General features: G+C 40.9%; 1 protein-coding gene across 1 annotated transcript in view; it reads left to right on the plus strand.

Moving 5' to 3' along the window:
• The first annotated feature begins 923 nt into the window (after positions 1-923).
• The window catches only part of LOC136423266 (neuroligin-4, X-linked-like), a 62,691-nt gene continuing 40,973 nt past the window's right edge, over positions 924-22,641 (plus strand). Inside the window, exon 1 of the mRNA XM_066411387.1 lies at positions 924-1,493. Coding sequence (XP_066267484.1) covers positions 1,079-1,493 — 415 coding nt within the window. The 5' untranslated portion in view covers positions 924-1,078. The remainder of the gene's footprint in view (positions 1,494-22,641) is intronic.

A 22,641-nucleotide genomic window follows, 5' to 3' on the forward strand; every position in this document is an offset into this window, starting at 1 on the left:
TCAAGACTTTTTAAACCTGATTTATTCTTTGGGCGAGGTGGAAAAAAATTACTGCTCATACCCTTGTCTACTATTCAAATATCCCTTTTTCTAGTATGCCCAAATCATTGAAATGTTTCAACCTGTCGTGTTTCATGATTAAAATGCTCTTGGAGTCTACTGGACTAATGTACCTTTGTAAATACCAAGACATTTTGCATGACACCACAAAGCTAAAAAAAATCAACATGCAGTAATGACACTTGTATAATAGAAAACTGATTAAACTTAGATCTTCTACAATCCTGGACTGACAAATAATCAAGTGTCCATACTACGGTACAATTGTTCTCACACAGGCGGACTGTGGGACTCCTGTATAGAAATGGCAACGGTACAACATGTAAGATCCGTACATGCTTTTATGCTTTTCATAGCAAGTGTGAAGGATAAAAGGGCATTTCTGAATTTTGATACGCCCTTCTTACTAAAGTAACGTTGAAGTGCTACCTATCTAAATGAATAAATCTAAATGAGACTACTATCTGCTTCTAGATCTACCATTTAATAAGATTGTTTTCAGTAGCTTGGTGATTTTTCTCTCGGCGGAACGCGTCCATGTGTACGTTTAATCCGGGGAAGATGTATTGAATTTGCCATGGATATTGCCCACACTGTTTCTAGTTTACGGTTTTGCATTATTTTGGCTTGGGCTTTTCTGACGATCGCTATACGATAGACATAATTGACTGCTATTCAGTGTATCTTACTGCATAACCACTAAAGGAAATTTCAGGATAATGGATATAGTTTATTTCTGGATAATGCAGAGACGTATCGATGTAAAATTATGGACTCGAGGCCAGTGCGGCGACTCGGGCCGTCCTAATGAATCCACCACTGCCTGCTCAATGATTCATGGTGCCTGCGTGAGTGGCATACGTAATGCAGTACTTCCCAGCAACTCTCCGTCAGCTTCCGGTGTGATCATATTTAAGGATCGTGTTGGCTGTTATGCTTTGCAGACAGCAGAGGCGGCTGTTGACGCAGGGTTTACAGGTGTGTGGAAGCTACAGGTGACGGGAAATCGGCTTACATCATGTATTCGTCATCTCTGGCCCCCATCTGGATTCTGCTCATCCTTCTGCACGTCTCCTGTTGCAATAGTGATGATCGGCCTCTGGTGCACACCAAGTACGGGCCCATTGTCGGCAAGCGGGTCCGCATGCACCAGTACAACCCAAACCTACAAGATGTCATGCAGTTCCTCGGGATACCCTACGCGCGTGCACCCGTCAAAGACCTTCGCTTCAGGCCGCCGGAAAAACCAGAGAAATGGAAAATTGTGCGGAACTGTACGCACTTTGCACCCGTATGCCCACAGCCACTAGATCTGCCAGAGTCTCAGCTCGTACGGCCGTCCATGAAAAGGAAGTGGAAGGCCATGAAGCCGTTAATGACGAGTATGGATGAAGACTGTCTGTATCTGAATGTATACCACCCGGCAGATGTAGGTAGGTGATCCTGAATTTCCATTCGATATCTCAGGAGAGGTTTTCTTGAAAGCACGGGACCGTGTTATTCTGTCTTCGGTGTCCGATAAGAAGTGCCATGCAGAGAGCTGCGATGTGCGAGGAATAATAACGACAATAACTAATTATACAGAGTGGTTTAACAATGAAGGGCTGTTATCCTGAGCACTAAAAATGATCTATTTATGCTTTTGCTCGTCTAATTAAGCGACCTTATTTCTTAGATAACAGCGACATCAGCATATTTAAAGAAAATTGATTGGTATCCTGTTAGATTCTTATTCTATTTATGCCATTACCTTTCCCTGCTCGATACAGGTCATATTGTGGAAACAATTGTTCACCATTGTTCGTCTGTTTTCAACGTCCCTGCTGTATGTGGGTTCAGGAACCAATGAGCTATGTAAATGAATGTGACATATCACAAATATCTGTCGAACCAAATGTTATCAAACGGTACCTGTCAGATACATTTTTTAATTAATGTGACACGAGCCATTTCATTTATTTTGCCAGGGGTGCATGAACGTCAGTCGTTTTTCAGGTACCTCTTGAGAACGATTAAAAAAGAACCGATTCAATACAGTAAACAAGAATACCATCGCAGTTGGAAACACCAAATACGTAGCCATCTGTGTTCTTCATCGAATTACAATTCCTTAAAAGACTACTAGTAAGGCATTATCTGGTCTGCAGTTCTGATCTAGGCGACAGCAAGAAATATCAATGTAAACATTTACTAATGCGCTCGTGCATGGACAGCAATTACATGAATGAGAAGAAGGTATTTATTTTACCCGCTCAGCTTGCTCCAAACAGGCCTACATTCATGTCGCTTTTAGACACTATCATTAATTCATCATGAGATTTACAACTTCCTTACCCTTATCAGACTTCTTCACTACATGTCTACAGCAAAGGTGTTATGTTTCTGTTTTCTGGTTGGCCGTCATAAACAGGCCAGGCCGTGCCTTGCTGCCAAAGCGCTGGAGTGCATTGTGTCATATTTGACCTGCATCGAAGTCTCAAGGGCAGAGTGTTAGATTACGTATCAGGAGACTCGTTTAGAATAGCTATAATTTCCCCAATGGCTCAGTTTTCATGATGAAGATAACGGAAACGTTCTTTATCAGAGGGCAAGCTTGCATAGGTCTAAGGTCCCTGTAAACCTGTTCACGTGACGTCCACTTGTACGTGCCATTAAGGGCTGAGGTTTTATCGAAGGACTTTATTGCACGACACTCGTAGGCAGCATGATGTATGGCAACAACTATTTAACATAGTAAAAAATAGCAGTATAGAATAAAGACTTAACATCCTGATTACTAAAACAATAAGGGCTAGCATAAGTCTTTGACGTAATGTTACAATCGAGTGGGTCTATTCATGACTTTCGATATTTTTCTAACAATAAAGCAGTCGTTTATATATTTACCTATCTTTGAATTGTGGGAGTTGTTGCATCGACAGATATATTCAAATCTGACTATTGCATCGAGGCTTTTAAATTTCTGCTGCACTTGAATTGAGAAATGTGAATAACTTATTACGTAAAACATCATATCTAGAGCATTTCGTGACAAAGTGAATAACGTTTTATTTCTGGAACCGTACACCACGGGACGATGTCAGGTCGAAGATATGCAGCTTGACACTTACCAAAACCAATAGCCTCTTTCGTGAATGTAATATTACATTTCCAAGTAATTCATCGATTCGTCTTCTCACAGTAAAGGTATCAAGTAAATAAGCCGTTGATTTCTACCCGTAATTCGTCAGGGATTGTGACTTTTCAATGCCACAGATCTAGAGTCAACCTTCGATAACTTCTTTCTTCCTTCCCTCTTCCAAGTGGCTTTAAATTCAATACCATCCTTTCAAGGTACGGGCACATAATGTACCTTTGTTATTCTCCCATTGGCGAGTTTGTCCTTTTTGTGGAGAATTTAAAGAATGCGGAAGGAGAACTAGTTTTGAAGTCTCTATATAATGATAAAAGAAATGGGTCAATCATACAAATTATCATGACTATGTCCTAACGTCATGCGCGTCACGTTAATGTTGTTATAGAAGGCCAGGCGTTGTTTTTATTTCCTTTTTTGTTCACATTTGATAATTGTGGATGGGGCAAACTAGTTGCTGAAAAGGTGTTTACTTGTCTTTTGTCATGTGGAAATTTGTATGGAATTCGTCGCTATTATATTTCTTATCAAACCCTATTATACGCAATGATATTTATATCAACATAAAAAATTGGAATGGCCGCCGCGATGCTTATACTAACTGACGTTATATTCGGGACGAGTAGACGTGGAATATCACAGCCTTTAAATAGAAGATAAAAAGCCATTTAGTCTCATTCTTTTATGTTTTATTTTGTCATCTATTGTAGTCAAGTGAATTCACCAGCTACTCCGAATGTGGTGATATGTACAATTGCATGGTATTTTCATTGAATTCATTCTATCATTTTGCGAATTCATGCGATGACACCTGTTGCCGATCTATCACATAATTCAAAAACTGGATCGATAGTGACATCACTAAACACTATGTGTATGCCTTAAAGGCTAGTTTCAATGTTGTTGTCCATATAAGTAATGATAACATCTAAACCGCTGTAATCACAGATTAGCAGTTGGATTGTAAGAATACAACACGCGATGCGAGGGCTTCAGCTCATCGCTGGTCTCCAAGTGACGGTTTGGAACTCTGATTGTGTCGATTGCAAACGTTTGTTGAATTTTTCTTGGTTTGGATGATTGCGCTTTTTTTAAATTTCTTGATGTTTTTGTTTGTTTGTTTATTTATTTAACCAGGAATACAGTATCGCCTGGCGGCGTTTTTCAACGATTCCTGGGGGGTTCAACCCCTTACATAATCGTACATAACAACAATAGAAATTCAAATAATAACAAATAATACAGGAATTAACTTAAAAATATAACTATTCATCAAACAGAAATCCTGAGTTAGATAATAACTGAAATAACGATAACGTAATAGGCTAGAAATATTTAGCCAAAACATAATGATGAAGAATCAAAACAATGACCCAAACTCAAATATAAATAAACAAGAAGTGAATTTATTTCATTCAGTATAGATTTCAATCAGATTCTGTCCACATGTCAGCCACAGTTACCTTAATGATAAAGGGGTTTAACACGGCAAGTTACAGAAATAGATCCGCTTTGACTTAAACCACCAAATATTTGGCATGACGGTAGCTTGAAAAAGAGGCCAAAGTTTGTTAAGCATTGTTTTGAAAATGCTAGAATATCCTCACTAACCGTAAGTCACTTTCTGGCAGTTCACTGAAATGGGCGTTGGCTACCCTAGCAACACATAGCAACCACCTTTGACCGCAATTTTCACACATTTTCCCCATTGTTCAATAATTACCCCCTCTCCACCTACTGTGAAAACTTTTCAGGTGGGGTGCCGCTGGACAGGCCAGGCTGCTACCTGGCACCCTGGGGAGTGTGAATGAGCTTCATATATGGCTGTCTGGAAAACCAAGCTAGGATGTGTATTCTAAGAAATCAACAATGGGTTCAATTTTAAAACGTTTTCCCGTGTCTACAAACTATTTCTAGCATATTTAACTTCTCTTGAAGTTGGGTAGATACACATATCGACTGTAAAACACACACGTCAAATAAATTGATAGATTCACACCGAACAGTTGTTTTAAATGACTTGAAATACTTAGCCAGACATATTAAACATATAAAAGTTGCCAGATAGAACAGGGTTGATTGGCGTTCAAGAGGAGATAGAAACTGCACTTCCCGTTGTGTAAACCTGTAACGTTACGATCTTGTACCATGAGTGCAATAATGAGATTTCCTTGACTTAAAAAACCGTAGCTGCTTGCAAATTGCGTAAGATACGTTTTTACAAAAATTGATGAAAAGGGGATCCAAGACTCGAATCAATAGAGACGGACATGCCAACAAACCAGGGGAGCAATGCCACCCCCCTTCTGTTTTGTTTCTCTGCACTGACTGAGAAATGTTGTATCAGGCGAGGTCATCAACGTCTCAGAGCTTTTATCATATGGACCGAGTCCCAGTGTTTGGACATACATAGCAAAAAATTTCTTAGCAACCGCATGTGTATGTATGTTGTACTTTAAAACTTTGAGATAACATAAAGAGAATGATTGTTTATACGCCACCTATGCTTGAGACCATGTTTGTGTATTATTTGATTTTTAAAACCAAGCCATACTGTGTCTGGCAGGTAAGCCACTGCCAGGTAAAGCTTTGAACAAGCGTGAACAAGCCATTGTTCTGCCCAGGTAGTCTGCTCTCCTACTGTGAGGGTGCTTTGTCAACAACCTGATTGGCCATATTGTTCACAAATCATAACAAAGAGATCACATTTCACATCTGGGGATGCCAAAAGTCCTTATTTTGTAGTCTATTTTTTAATCATGTGGTGCATGTTCAGATAATGTCATTCCAACTTACAAAAAACATGGATGGAAAGAGCACATGTTGCACAACAATCTCTCGTTGAGACCATTGTTGTGAAGGATTCCAGTGCTTAGCTATGCCTTCATGAATATTTCCAATGGCCTATTTTTGTCAAATCTTTTAACATATTATGAAAAATATTTGTTCTGATTATAGTAGTAGACATAGCCTCAACGGGATGTTGTAGAGTGGTCTTCGCTGAATACGTACATACCAAATTTGTCTTAAAAAAGGATGTCTTTGCGATGCACATAGTGTTTAAAGGTAGTTATCTTGTCAAGTGCTTATTATATTAATATTGAGATATGGATAAGGTATATGTGAAGTGAATGTGGTCAGATCGTATCTTACTGATATGCACCACCAAAACATGTCAGCAATTCCGGAGAAAAAAACATCAGGTAAGCGGGTACTATGCATGAAAGTCGGGGCAGCAGTTAATTAGGCTGGAGGCTGAAAAGTGACTTACGGTTAGTGAGTCCTTCTTTATTAAGATAATACTGTCATGCTGAAGACAACTTCTGCTATTTGGGTGGAGAAGATGTTCAGATGATATAATTTGTTCAAATAATGACCTTACTGTATAATAGATTAGAAACACCCATAATACATCATTCTGCCTGCCTGCCTACGTGCTCAGGCCAGAAACTGGCCCCTTGCTTTCCAGGAGGTTCCTCCAAGCAGTCCTGTCCCTTGCCCTAGCCTCTGCTTCCCGACTGTTTAAGCCCGTGTCCTTCACAATTTCGTCTTTCTATCTCTTCGGTGGTCTTCCCCGGGGTCTGGGGGTAGCGAACTCCTGGCTGTCACAAGGCTTTGTACACTAGTGTTTGTGGGGGTCGTCTTATGACGTGACCAAACCACCTCAGCCTTCTCGTCTTTACCATTTCCACGATGGTCTTTTTAACCCCGAGTTTGGCTCTGATTTCAACATTTGGTATGCGATCACGGAGCGTGATGCAGAGAATTGCGGTTCCAAACTGTTTTTCTTAGTCGACCAAATGCTGAGGCTGCAAGTGCTAACCTTCTCTAGATGTCATGTGTGGTACCGGGAACAACACTACCAAGGAAAACAAATTCTGAGACCTTCTCTACTACTGTACCCTCTATGCAAATGTTTTCTTCTGTTTCATTGGAAATGACTTTACACTTTGCAGCATTCACTTTTAGACCCCACTTCTTGCATGTAGCTTCTAGCTCATGTGTTGAGAGCTGCAGTTTACTGAATATTGCTGCGATAAGTGTTATCTGCATACCTTTCCTCTGTGGATAGTTTATCATGAAGCTGAAAGGTAGGATCAAGACTTTTCAGCTCATCCATTACAAACTCCAGGAAAATATTGAAGAGAACTGGGGACATAAGGCACCCCTTTTTGACCCCCAATCCAACTTGGAACCAATTTGTGATTTGACGGTTAATTGTAATTGCACACTGTGTGTTCTTATACAACTCTTCTACTATGTTTACAATTTTACCATCTACTCCTATTGCCCTCATCATTTTCCACAATGCCTTTCTCCAAATAGTATCAAAAGCAGCCTTAAAGTCAATGAAGTGCAAGTGTAAGTTGACCTTTCTCTCTCTTGCTTTCTCTAGGATTTGTCTTACAACAAATATGGCATCTACTGTGCCTCTTCCACTTCTTAAACCAAATTGGGACTCCTTAAAGTGGGTGTCTGTTCTATCCTTCATTCTGTCTAGGAGTATTCTGGAAAAACCTTACCTGGGAGCGATATGGCCCGGTAGTTAGCGGGGTCCATCTTGCTACCTTTCTTGTGCACTGGTATAACTAACATCTTAGACCATCATTAGGAAGGGCTAAAATCATTTGGCGAAAACAAAATGTCGTGAAACTCTAGTTATGTTTGCACCTTTTTGCGGCGTTTCAGGAACGAGACGAACAGAATATTATGTGGCTATTTGCCAAATATTCCGAGAACTCCACGAATGTATCTGTTGAATATCACACGCATGCGAAACCATCTGTACATACCATGGGGGGGTCCTAATTATTGACTGTCAGGCCCAGGTCAATTAGATAAGCCAGACCCCCTCTCAGTGAAGTGTAATTCACTAATGGATGTCGTTTTAACAATAAACAATAAACAATAAGTAGGTCAGCCTTAGGCCACACATCTAGAATTAATCTGCCTTCTAGGGAAGGTTCATGATAGAATGCTTTGGTATTTGTACCTGAGACATCCATAGAGCTCGAGCTAGTTCAGATAAGGCCTATACGGACGGCGGTTCACAGTACAAACAGATCATAAGCCACTGTCTTGGCCCTCTAACCAACGAGAAACTTTTTTCAACGAACTCGCTCAGTGCAAGTCCGTAGGGGGCCAATCATCTAAGCACTGAACTTATTCTTAGTGTAGCAGCATCTCTTTACCCTAGGTCAAAAACATCAATGCTCGAGACAAGCATGACTTTACTGACCCATTAGGAGAAGCAGGGGTTAGGCCACAGCAAGTAAATTTTATGGATGACATCAGCGCGCGCATTGATTTTTGCCTGATTTTGAAATAAAAAACAAGCATTTCTTACCCTCCGGCAATGGTCAATAAAGGCCGAAAGAGGGGCAATATGTCTCAAACGTCTGTCAGCTCCATCGCAAAAACGTTCTCATCATCATTATCATATCGGGCGGCTTGCCCGGACTAAGGCAAGCCGGGATCGAACTCGGGTCCCCTCGTTTGACAGCGGAATGTTTTCACTGTCTATCGTGTTGTTTTATACGTTCTAGATGTCGTAAAAAGCATTTGCACATGTAGGAATGTTACAAATCCGTAAAAATGTGTTGTTCAATTACTGTGTATAGCAGCGGTAATAAGATTGCTCTTCGTCACCAACTTACAGGATCCTAGGAGGACACAGTGCAGCCCCCATACCAAACTTGTAATTGGAATTCTGTAATTACTGTGCCATTATTATCAACAACGTGTAAACCTATGTGTTATTCTTGAATGAATCGAACTACTAACAAATCCTATAACAGGGTCAGATGAAGTAACTAATGTCATGAAGTTTTAGTAGACAATTGCCTGTTGAAGACAGAATGAAAAGACGGGGAATTTCTGAGGCACGGCAATTCAGTCAGGCAGTCAGGACAGCAATAGCAGAGAGAACTTCAGTTGAGACAGAGCGGTATTATGTGGTCACAGTCAGTCCGCCTCATGACCCAGGAGACATGAAATGTACGGGAAACGCCCAGTGTACGGGAAACCTTGTCCTGCGTTCTTGAAGTGATATACAAACCCGGCTCTAAATTTATAATGATTTAAATGTTGACATCCGACTTGTTGGTTGTCATACCACCTTTATCGCTTAAATTCTTCTTACATGCTTTATGCTATTCAAGTTGAAAAATGTGGATATTTGGGTTCTTTCACCCGCCTTGTTTTTTTTTCGCCCGCGCGCACTAAATTTCGAGTCTGCAGCCGATGCTATCCATAGAATTTACTTGCTGTGGCCCTACGAAGGCTGCTCGGGAAATTCCCTACCCCATTTAGGCCGGAATGTTTTGATCGACTCATATTGGGGCATGCCCCTACTCTTTTTCGAAAGATGTGGTGGGTTCTTCTACGTGCTCAAGGTGTGACTCTCCTCAAACACGGACCCCCATTTAATGTCCTATCCAAGGGACGTCCCTAACGAAAGTTAGTTACTCATTTACACCTGAGTGAAGTGAGGAAATTTGTCTAGAGTACCTTTCCCAAGGGCACAACGTCGGGGCGCATGTCCAAACATGTCTGGGGGCCGCCCGGGATCGAACTCGGGTCCACTCGTTTAACAGCGGAATGTTCTAAACATTAAGCTACACGTCCGACCGTTGAACTTCACTTAAAATTAACAATCAATCTCCGCCAAGGTAATTGTTTTTAGTGTCTACCTTGTTGTTATATTTCTGTGTTTTTATATATGTGCGTCCGGGTATGTGATTTGTGTTCTTGTGTATGTATGTGTGTGTGTGTGTGTGTGTGTGTGTTTTTTTTGTGTGTGTGTGTGTGCATGTGTTTGTATCAATGTGTGTTTTTGTGTGTTACCTGGTGTCTGTACGTGTTGACGTTTTTGTTTTTGTGAGTCTGTTTGCGTTTGCGATTGTGTGTTTGAAACGTGTGTATAACGGTGTTTCGTGGCGGTGTTCACGCTACGATATGTGTTGTATATCGATACATGCGATCGTGAGCTCCATACACAAATATCTGTAAGGTGGAACTAGTCAAATATCGATTTTTTTTCTCATATTTTTCACAGCTCTATAGTTGCTCAACAGCCATGGTTATTATGATAACGGGAAAAAGGAACTTGGGGGGGTAGTGGTTTCCAAAATTCTGTAATCCTTCCGAATGGGGACCGTTTGGGACCCAGGCGTATATCTTAATGTGTCGTACTCAATTGAGAAAAAGTTCCTACTACGAATTTGTTTATATGTCTAACCATTTCTGAGTTTGTTGCAAGATTGAGCTTTTGCTGTCTATTTTATTCTCGTAATTTTGTGGTCCGTCTTTTTATTTTAATATGAGGCCACACCAATTTAATTAGTTACTTGTGTAAAAGAAAGACACAAAATAAATACACACGTCTAGTGTAGGGGTGGATACCGGTTCACTGGGTCTCATTCGAAACCTGTACAACATCCAAGAACCACATCCAAAATACCTGAAAGTCCAAAACTGAGTCCAAAAAAACTGAACGAAGTACAAACCTATAACGTTAGAACATTCTGTATAGACATTATATTACTAGTACGTCATCTCCCAAAAACGGTTAAAAAAAGCAACCCTAAATCAAGCTAGATTATATTAGCCTTAATACACATTAGTCTCTTTCTGTAACTGTTGGTTTAGTTTTCTGGAGATGAAGTTGAACATGAGGACCTGAATAAAACTGAAATTGGACCTGATTTATAATAAGCCAAACCGACATTTACCCCTAGTCATCACAAGATTTCAGGCATATAACGTTCTACAAGTATTTTTCACTTAGGCCTTCACAATAATTTTAACATTTTTTGAACAGGAAGAAATTGTTTAAAGCTAAATATATTATAATCAAGGATTTAACCTCCTTGATATAATGCACCTCCTTGATGTGTGGTATCTACTCGAAAAAAGTAACCAACAAGAGAATCAATTTAACTTAACCCATCTTTAATATGCTATCATACACATCATAAGGGGACAGTATTTCTACGGAAAATATTGGTCATGGTAGAAAATATCTTGATCATAAATATGGATGATTTTGCCCTGAAACTGTTCATCCGTATTTAAAAAAAACATGAGCAAAAAAAGTATACGGCAACGGAAGTTTAATTCTCATAATCATCCAACTGACTTTTATTCAGCACTGTCCTATCTTCATAGAACCCACCTGCCTACTGCCATTATTCATGCTAGGTCAATTTGTACAAGATCCAAGAGTAGAGCTGACTTAATCCTCTTTTAGCGCTGAACAATTTTTTTTCAACCGTAAATTTATTCCCACTGCAACATACGTTCCAAATTTATGGCTTCCCAAAAAGATCCTTACGATCAAATGCTGCCGAACTGTGTTGTTCCTCTCCACTGCCATTATGGACACTGCAGTTTGTGGTCTCTCTCCAACGATATTTATATGGCAAAAATATTCAACAATGGCTTAATCTTCCAGGCTTCTGAAGTTCGTACTTCCGACAGCTCCCTACTTCCTTCCAACATGTCCAAGATGGCTAGACTACATAGCTCATTCATAAAGTCTTTGATTGGCTCCTCTATGTCATGTGACAATTTTCAACGTTTTGATTGGCTTGTAACAATCTTCAAAGAGACCCCTCTACCATCTTTTACTGGTATTATGCAGGGTAGTCTATAAAAAAAAGCGGCGATTCCGGGAACCAACTAATTAAATTGGTGTGGCCTTACGTTTAATGAAAAAAGCCATTTTCACAAACAGGTCTTTACTATCATTGCTATCATAGCAATTTACAAAGGTGCCAAAATTCTTAACTTTCATCATAGACAAAAAATATTACACTGATAATTTGTGACTTGAATGCTAACTAAGAAGCAGTTGAAACATTCACTTAGCTGTAAGTTCCCACGGCAAAATTAACCAGCTGCCTCGTACTCTCCGCAATTACTCAGCGAACTCGAAAACGACGGACTTGTGCTCCGGATTTGACTTCGACGGACTGAAGACCAAAGAGAAAAATATCGCCATTTTTGATCTCTTTGTAAGTGTTTCGCTGTAAACGCGCACGCCTCAGCGACAACACACGTAATCTAGCCAAGAAAAATTGATATTGATTATTTTGCAACAAAACGCCACCCATTTGATTAACAGCATTTTGAAACAAATGATTGTTGATCAGTTGCCACTTTTTGTTCGTTTTCGGTCGGTTTTCAAACATAAAGTCGTGACAAGTTTCCATTGTTTGCATTGAATGAATTTACCACATTCAACCTACATAACATTTGTATCGTCTGCTGACCTTATTATGATGATGATGATGACAGGTTTATGCAGCAAGCAAACAAATACAGGCCTCATGGCAGCCCTGAGGCTGAATTAACAGCCTTGTTTACAATAAGGCATCAAATTTACATAAAGATAAAATCAATGTTACACGTCACAGACAAGTGCCAGTGGTGACACGAGAAGAAGAAGACGTCAAAAGTACAGCATTCTTCGGAATTAAAATCTCAATATCTTACTAGTCAGTACTGTTTAGCAGGATCACCATGTAGTAAATGGGGCTCTTAGTGAACCTAGCAGTATTTGTTTTAAAAGTGTATAACCGGTTACACGACCGAGTCTTTCTGCCGGAGATCGCCTCGCGGGACGGTGGGAGCCAGTCTATGAAGATCAGGGATCTCGGTAGGGAGCGAGCATAGCTTGTGCATAGTTCTAGTCGTCTTTGGGCCAGTGGTGTAACGGTGTTTTCTGTCAGGGCTGAGCCGTAGCGGGTGTGGTTATGTCCATAGATAATCTTGCACGCCCTCTTCTGCACTGTCTCTATTGACTTAGATTCAGCCACAGTCAATCCCGGATGCCACATTTGGAATGCATATTCCAAGATCGGACGCACGAAGCCGATATAAACAAGTACTAGATCTTTGGTCGTAAGGCAATGTTTGGACAATGTTCTAAACATATAAAGTCGTTTGCTTCCCTTCCCAACAGTCATTTCGACGTTTTTTGGGGCCGCTTAAGGTTGTTCTGTAGTATGATGCCCAGGATGCACGCAGTGACCCCAGAATTCCATATGGGCAATTCTATGGGAAATGTGGCCTTTCCGATCTTCACCTTCTTGAGTCTTAATGCCACATGTCCCAGAAAGAGACAGAGGGTGGTGGGGCTGGGGCAGGCAGGTACGCTGGGAGATCTTGGAGCTGCAGTGGGACATGCTGCTGTGATGCCACTGCCAAGTGGACATTGATGGCGCTCGCTACAGCCTTTGGCGATGAAGATGGAACGCCATGCAGGTACTTCAACACAGAGCTGTCCTTTGCTGCAGTTGGCTATTTCTATGATGGCATTGTACCACCTTCTTGGATCTGTCGTTTTGAGGTGCTCTCTTTTGTTTCTGTAGAAGGTTTTCTTCGACGAGTGGATGTTTTAGTGATTTTGTTACGAAGCTGTTTCCACTTAGGCTGCTTATTACCTTTTTGTTCTCATGTAGAGTCAATTCCACATTACCGAGAGGGTGTTTGTTGCCTTTTGTTCTAACATTTGCAAAACCTTTGTAACAATCTAAGGGAGATAAGTTACTGTTTAGAACAATTTCCCACATTCATTTGATGTTCTAAATAGTTTCTGCTGTGTTCCAACATGTTAGACAAATTTCTAACATTGCACATGTTATTTGGATTATTTTCGAAACTGTAGCAAAAGAGGTTGATCATTTGTTCCTACATGTTCCAACATTATAACAACAAGGTATAACTGGGTCAGTGGGATGGGAACAGGGCAATTCACACATCCCTTCAAAGTATAGGGGATTAGGCCTGGGTGCCATGCATAGACACCTCAAGACAACAGTCTAGACGTGAAATCTAAAAATATACAGGGGCAGACAATAGAGTGTGATTAGCACCTACTTCTATGGGGGCAATAACCCAAATCTACCATTTGAAAAATGATGCAAATTGTTCCAACATGTTCGAACAGTGAAACAATCACATAGATGTTTGAAAATTGTTCTAAATAAAGAGATATTTGTGCAATTACTTTCCAAATAGTTCCAACATATATAAATAAGTTCAAACATGTTCAAACTTTCATTCTTGATTGCTTGAACAATTTAGAACTATTTTGACTGGAATAGTCTTTTATCTAAAATTGTTTGAACTCATTAGCAATATTACCTGAAAACCCTCTCGGTGACATGGAATTGACTCTAGCTTCCCCACAAAGGCTTTCGTCACTTTTGGAAATCTAAGAAGGCAGGTTATCTTTAAAGGGGGACTCAACAGCAAATAAGAGTGTTCTGGTTCTTATCAAGTCAAATCAAGCCCTTATTTACAAACGCCTTGGGAGCGCTGTATCTTTTTCACTTTTAGATTGAGTTGGTACAAACTATAATTTTAATTTTCATTTTTTCTAGAGCTATTTGAGTACATTCAGTAATCAAGTGTGTAAACGTCACCGTGTAATACGGGTAGGATATTGGATGTTGTGAATGCGCACACGTCACTTAACGTCGCCATGGATATCGATTCCCTGCGCGAATAATCTATTATGACAGGATAGTCCATATGCCACATAACTGAGGGCCTTAAAACACTTAAAGCATCCATCAAACGCACAGGTTATGAATGTAGCTATTATCAGATCGTTACCGCTACAAGTACACTTCTCTGGTATTCCATAAAACTGCCGTGGTTGTTATGAAATCCGACTATCATGAAAGGACTAGCATTATATGTCTTTGTGCAAATCCCCATGTTATCCTTTACTCGTAACCTTTCATTCACATTTAACCTCCTTCATGGCTGCTACAACTTGACAGTTTTTTGAGATTAGAATATAACCCAGGTTGACGAGGCAGAGCCTTGAGAAATATTCGAAATGAACCTGTGATTACCTTCGCCGAGAAGGTTATGCAGAGGGTAGCGTTTGTATGTATGTGTGTGTGTAATGTACAGCATAACTCGAGAAGGCTTAGATGGATTGTCATGATATTTGGTAGGTGGGTAGGTCTTGATGAGACTAGGAAATGATTAGATTTTGGGTCCCCTAGCGGCTTGTTACGGTACTGCAGCGGAACTTCCTGTTTCAATATCTCGTGTTCTGGACAAGCTATGGAACTGATTTTTGAGTGGTAGATAGCTCTTTGCACAGAGAGTAAGTGGTATAGGTTTTGGCCCCCTAGCGGCTTTTTTGGAACTGCAGGAGCAGGTTTTGGTTCAGACTTTGAAAGGGAATAACTCAAGAAGGGCTTGATGGATGGTTATAATTTTTGGTAAGTAGATAGCTTGAGTGATGATGTACATGATTAGATAGTTATTATGCAAATCAGTATCTAATTTGCATAATTAATGAGGAAAGTTTATACATCGGCCAAATTCCACGACAGGACTCTCAAACATGTGACATATGTAACTGAAGAAGAGAGAAATATTAATAGATATCAATTATGCAAATGAATACCTAATTTGCATAGGATGGCAAATTTCATACTTGTGTCATTTGGAAGTTATGTGAATGTGAACATTGTTGAATCAAATTATGGTAATAAGGACTCCATTTGCATAATTCATGATAAATGTTACTTTGTTAGCATAACCTTCTTTGTTACGCTCATACTTTTGTTTTTTGGGTGAAGAAGATCAACTGGTATGATTTATAATTGATGACAAACACCCCTGATATGTCAGTCATAAAGGTTAAAATCAAATGGCGAAGGTATGAGGTCGTGGAACTCTAGTTTAAAATAAAACAAACTAACAAGCAAGCGGTGTTTCCACTAGAACCTTTTCGTGTGTTTCGGCGCTCACTGATGCCCCCTATTACGGTCACTCAGCCATCGCCACCAAGTAGAATGTTGACCTTACACTTGTCCCTGCCCATCATGGCCATGCTCGGGTAACCTAAGGCCCTGTCGTTGTTTTTGGAGAAAATTCTTTGGTAGGTGATTCTTATGGAGCAGGTTTCCATAGCAGGAGAGATTTAATAGCTTTCCATTTTTACCCTGTGACAGAGCCCAGCGAACTGGACAGTCCTCTGAGTGAGCTTCTGGCATATCTGAGTGACTTTGGGTTGCATGTTGGTTCTAGTTGTTATTGTTGTCTGCGTAGAAGCTATTTTTATATGCAATTTCAGATTGATTTTCAAAGTTTTTTTATTACTGATGGTGACGTTTGCTTTGTTCAATTTGTGATTGTTCCTAGTCACTCTGCCAGTGATCTGAGCCCTAGGTGGTGGCAGCCAGTCCCTGAACTCAGAGTCCCATCAGGGATCTAGAGAACTTCAGGCACAATTGTTCACGTCTGGTGGCGAGAGTTCTAGTGCATGTAGATAACCGTTGTAGCCGTTGGCCATGATGGTGCGACACGCCCTTTTCTGCAACCATTCTAGCTGGTCAGACTGGCGCCTGGTCAGGCCGGAGTTCCAGACGGGGACGACATACTCCATTATTGGTCTAATGTAGCCAATATATATCGCCACCAAGTCCCCTTGAGGCAGGTTGAACTTCTTCAGCCGTTCAAGAAGGAAGAGTTTTCTGCCCACCTTCGCTGCCATGTTGTTCACTTGTCTGTGAATCTGCAGACCAAGCACTTTGAGGCTCGGAACGACTGCTAGTTCAATACCGTCAATTCGGAGAGGAGGCGGCGGAGGTGGATTTCTGGCGAAAGTCACGTGCATTGTCAGGCATTTCCCACCATTCAGCAGCATGTAGTTCCTCCGTGTCCACAGGTGTAGGTCGTCAAGGGCATTCTGTAGGGTGGGAAGCTCGCGAAGTGTTCTTGTCTCAAGCAAGTTCATGTCATCGACATATCTCCAGACAGGATGGGTAGTGTTACTTGCAGCATCGTCGATGAGGACCAAGAATAAAATGGGGCTAAGGAGAGTCCCCTGGGCAACTCCACACGACAGTGTTTCCCAGTTGGAGAGGGACTGGTGGTAACGCACACGCTGCCTACTGTCGGAGATGAAACTGCACACCCACCGCACCAACTCTGGTCTTAATCCCTTACTCAGAAAAGCTTGTCAACAACAGTGTTATGATAGACCCTGTCGAAGGCCTTGGAGAAATCTGTGGCTATAACTGTGCTGATCGTTGATGGGATTTCAATTTCCTTGAAGAGCTTGTCTACCAAGTTAACAAGGGCGTGGACAGTCGATCGCCCTTTCAGACTGCCAAACTGTCTCTGGTCGAACGCGATGTCGTTATGTGTCCATTTAGTCACGAAAAACTCAGCGATCTTGGCAGACTGTGACGTCAAGGATATAGGTCTCAACTGCTCGAGATTGGCTGGTTGGGACTTGGGGACAGGCTCAACCACTGCCTCTTTCCATTGGCTGGGGGTAACTGTGCCTTCTTTGTAAGATGAGTTCAGAACATGACAAAACAGGGTACTAAGTTCACATGCAAATTCCCGTAGCACCTCAGGGGGTATGCCGTCCGGGCCAGGTGCCTTGTTTCTCTTTACGGCCAATAATCTCTGGTACACATCCCAGACATGAAGTGTGGGTAGCTGCTGTGTGGCCGGGAGGAAAGACGGCAGCTGGCAGGTGTCCAACGCAGGGAGGGATTGGGATACTGCAGCGAACTTGGCGTTGATGATGTTCGCCACCGTTGAGTTGTCGACTGTCTCCAACCAAGGAATTACAATCGTACTATCTTGTTTGGTTTTGTTGACCATGTTCATGATTCCCTGGTGCCATCGTCGAGGGTCGGAAGCTTTGAGACGGGATACATGGTCTTTGTAGTAGGACTTTCTTGCGAGTGCAAGCTCTCTCTGGATACAATGAAATCAAGGCAAGGTCATCTGCCCAGGATAACAGTTGCGTGACATTTATCACAATTAAAGCATTGCGGAAGGTCATTGATAAAAGATAGGTAATTAATAATAATCGACTAGGATTGCAGCCCTGCCTTACTCCACAGGTGGAGACAAAGGGACCTGACAAGAACCACAATTCGATAATTTGTAGAATAGATCATCCCGCTATATACTGTCAAATGCTTTCTTCATGTCGGCAAAGCAAACATATAATTTCCCTTCTTTTGTATATATTTTCAATAAGAGGTTTGAGAATGAAAACGTTATCGGGGGTCGATCACTTTTTTTCTAAAGCCAAACTTTCTACACATTTCTGTAATCGAGTGTTTAGAGGGAGTGCATTGTGGACAAATTGAAATGGCAATCCCTCTGTAGTTGTCAACATTACATTTGTCTCTTGATCTAAAGATCGGTGTAAGAATACTTGTATTCCAGTTGGATGGATTGTTTGATATGGTGTTCGACAGGATCGGTCTATTGACCTGGGCCCGCGGATCGAACAGTCTAAAATTCGAATTTGAATTTTGTACTTGAAATGCAATTTTGCCCCATTAAGTGCTCTGGGGCATCTACATGATAGCCTCTACCAGGCTTCACAGATCGAGGGCTCCACAGCTACGGATAGAGGGTCCAATGGGCAATCCACGGATAAGACACCGTGGATTGCCTATTTAACCCTCTATCCGTAGCCGACTACCCTTAGCATACTACCTACTCTATCTGGCCAATTTCTACTATTTTCCCAGCGATCCTCGGAGCCTGGTAGAGGCTAGTGAATGATGACCTAACATGCACTCTGCACTATTCACATCTGACAAAATTAACCTCACTTAGGTGACATATAACTTTTATTATTCATAATGAGTGTTTGTGTGTGTGTGCGTGCGTGCGTGCGTGTGTGTGTGTCTGTGTCAGTGTGTATGTGTCTGTGTGTGTTTGTTTTCCGGACTATTGTAGTCAGCATAACTCAAGATCCTCTCGGTGGATAATCATGATATTTTGTATGTGGGTAGGTGTTGGAAAGGCAAAAGTCAAGGTCGGTTTTGGGTCCCCTGGTATGTGACCTTGGCACTGCAGCAGAACTTCCATTTTCGTATATTTTGACCTGGGTGTGCTATGGTCTTATTTTTGTGTGGAAAATAGCTTGTGATTAAAAAAAAGGGGTGTAGGTTCGGGGCCTTAAGCAGCTTTCTCTAGATCTGGGCATGTGCATTTTTGTCGAATTCTTCCAAGGGGAATAACGAAACAAAGGAACGACGGATTTCCATAATATTAAGGTCTCGGACCGGAGTTCTTTTACGATTTAGTATGTTGGCCGACACTCTCAGGCCGATGGGCTACAATCCCGCCACGAAAAGTAGGATGGTAAATCTTATCATTTCGCCGAAAGCGGTTTGTTGGTGCTCTTTGATGTAATTCTCGGCAAAGTCTGTTGTCCTCTTATTTTGGGTAGAAACCGTAGTAAAATGCATAGTCATTTTCTTATTAATTTTTGGATCGAAGCTGCTTGAAAAAAAACGTGTTTTCCTCAGGTAACATATATGCTGAAAAGGTGATATACTTCCTGTCTCTGAAATTTAAAATAAAAATCAAAACTTTTTCGCATGACGCAAAAAAACGCTCCTATCTAGGTCATAAGGTGACAAAACCGCATCACTGTTGCGGCGGACTAATACAAAAAGAATTCGATAGCGAACCAATTGCACTGCGCCAAAAAATACAACAACTCAAAGGCTTTTCAGAAGATTAAAAATACCTATGCACAGCTATAACGATCACCCAGAAATATGGGGCAGAAATCAGGGTGACGACCATGCACTTCCGGCATTACCGTGATCTGACCCCCGTCCTGGTCAGATTTGAACTCCGCACCGGAACCTAAAGTATGAAGGAAGCTTAGACAGAGATGTACATAATGAAGTACAAATTATGCCAATTGGTATCTTATTTGCATAATTTATTAGATATAAAGTAAATAGAAAAATAAAACCAATTATGCATGATAAATGCAAAAGGGCCATAATTCATGTGGTAAATGATTAGACTATATTGCGACACGTGTAAGTTATCTAAGGTGTACATGACCTTGCATAGAACATGTAAATGTGGAAGTCATTTGCATGATTACAATGTTTCATGGAGATAGGAGGCCTTGTTTCTCATTTGAATAATTTATACCTTCCTTTTGAATTATATATGTCAGGAGTTTTAATTTCAAACCCTGCCATCGCCAATAAAGATATTGTTTGAAAAACTTTATTTGAAAAACTATGAAAAGCATTTCTATCGTCGGGTGGACTATCAGATAGTCTGATCTGGTCTGATTAGAAATATCCCTTAAGTCCCGGTCATACATAGCCAAACATGGCCTCCCGGCCTTCTTCCAACCGTGGTGAGGAGTGGGTCGGGACAACGCTGGCTGTGACTACAACCAGAGCGTGGGCCAAATACGCCCCCCACACCACCACTACCCGACCAAAAACACTAAGAACCATATCAAAACTAAGAACCATGTGACCATAATTTGATCCCTCTGTAATATCGACAACATATAAGAATGTATTACTTTCATTTGAAACGAAAATGACCCTTTTTTGTAAAGATCGCTAATTATGCCCTTTTGAAAAATCTTTATTGACACAACAAAAGTACAGCGACTTTCGTAAGGTCTTCTTCAACTATACATGCAAACAACAAACAATGGGATGCAAAAGGATTAACCTACGTACAAGTATATGAATAATTCAACATGTTGAGTTTAACCCTATCCAGACCGGGCTTTTTTTTTACTTCGGGGACGGTGGGTCGATCGCCCCCCCCCCCTCATAACTTCAGAACAGTATGGTGTATAATCACCAAATTTGCCGAGAGTGATGTACATGTGAATTTTTATAATTCCTGCAATTTTGGTACTGTTATAAGGTAATGTAACGTAATTACGACGTCATTAATGTCATCTTATTGGCTAAAACCGTCTAAATAGGGAATTCCCGTAATACCTGACGGTATTAACCTAGCATTTAACATAAAGGGTATATTATTGCTTCTGTTGCCAATGGTAACGGCGTTGACGTCACAATGACGTAATGTGTATTTAGCTATCCCTGGGATCATCCGCCGTCTTGGATAGGTGATCTTGAAATTTTTGAAGATACAATTTTTGCTACTTATGACCCCAAAACACAATTACAATAGACTAGCAACGTTAATTGGAATGTTTTTTGTTGAAAACATAGCAGGTATGGAAGAATTTGAAGGGGAAAAGCCTGTTTATACCTGAACTAATGACGGTGTCCGACATCTTGGATTTTGACCGATGACGTCATTAAATTAGCATAATTTATTAATATCTAATAATGAAAGTTACATTACATTACATACGATCTTAATAATGTAGGAAAACTTATGTGGTAGAGCAAAAAAGCCTTGAAACCTAATTGTTTAACCCGAAATTAGTCAATTTTGTAAAATATTCCTGTCAGAAACCCGTGGGCTTGGCAACACACAAAAAAATGATAAACTTATACTATTACTATAAGATTGTTGCCAACTAAATTCAAGGAAAATTCACCTAGTTTGGCAGTCTTCGGCTAGAGATCGGGATGGTTTGGAGTAGGTTAGTACATGGTTGACGCGTGGCCTAAACTGGTCAGACTGCTCCTGACCCTAGTAGTCAGGGGGGGGGGGGGGCAAGTTCGGCTGTGTGTGGGCTCAACCACGGCCACGTTCCTCTCGCAAGGCTACGGGCCGGTCTCGGCAAGTGTAAGATTTCCTGAAAGGTGAATTGATTGGAGCTTTAAATTGGCCCCGTGTTTCTGATTCATAAAGTATCTAGTTAACACTAAGGTTTATAGAGTTCATTTCCTCATAAAGAACTCTGGCTAACCGGAAATATCGGGCCTAGTCTGCCAGCATTTTCAAAAGATTGTTTCACTGGACTTGTTCTACATGGGAGGCATTAACATCCTACGATGGGAACAAAATCCAGATGGGGATATGCTCATCACGACATGAACATACATTTTCCCGATGCTCATGATGTTTTAGTGCTTGGACAATAACAACAGCGTTCCTAATGTGTATCCATGACATTTATTTTACCATCACACGCCTTGTAGCGTCCACCTTTAGTTAAGAGCCACACGATGAGAATAAACGACGTACCTGCCTGAAGGGTTCCGTTATCGCGAGTGAAGATTGCTCAGTGGTTCTTCAAAATCACCACCTGCGGGTACCAGTGGGCTAGGGACTCGTTAGCAAACCTACAATTTGGTATTTTATGCCACTTCACAAGATTGACATCAGTAGCGATTGGCACAACCTCCTTGCGGGAAATTGCTATGTACGATATGCAGTACTTGTACAAGCGCAGTTTTATCCCTTTGCCCCACTTAGACTTACGTTGGAAAGCATTCCGTGAGCATAATGACTCAACACACATTTTCATATTCATCTTTTAAACGTGTATGTCTCGGTTGTTTGTTTCTAATTTTGTAATCTTATACAATACCACAGTGGGTTGTTTAAATGAAATACACATTGATGTTACATGTCATGTACGTTCAAGAATTCAACCATTATTACCCACATATTTTTTTATGTTGAAAGTAGCACATGCTATGAGCTATGCTAAGATAACCTAACATTATCATATA

The sequence above is a fragment of the Branchiostoma lanceolatum genome, chromosome 17, assembly GCF_035083965.1.
Source record: "Branchiostoma lanceolatum isolate klBraLanc5 chromosome 17, klBraLanc5.hap2, whole genome shotgun sequence".
Taxonomy (NCBI): domain Eukaryota; kingdom Metazoa; phylum Chordata; class Leptocardii; order Amphioxiformes; family Branchiostomatidae; genus Branchiostoma; species Branchiostoma lanceolatum.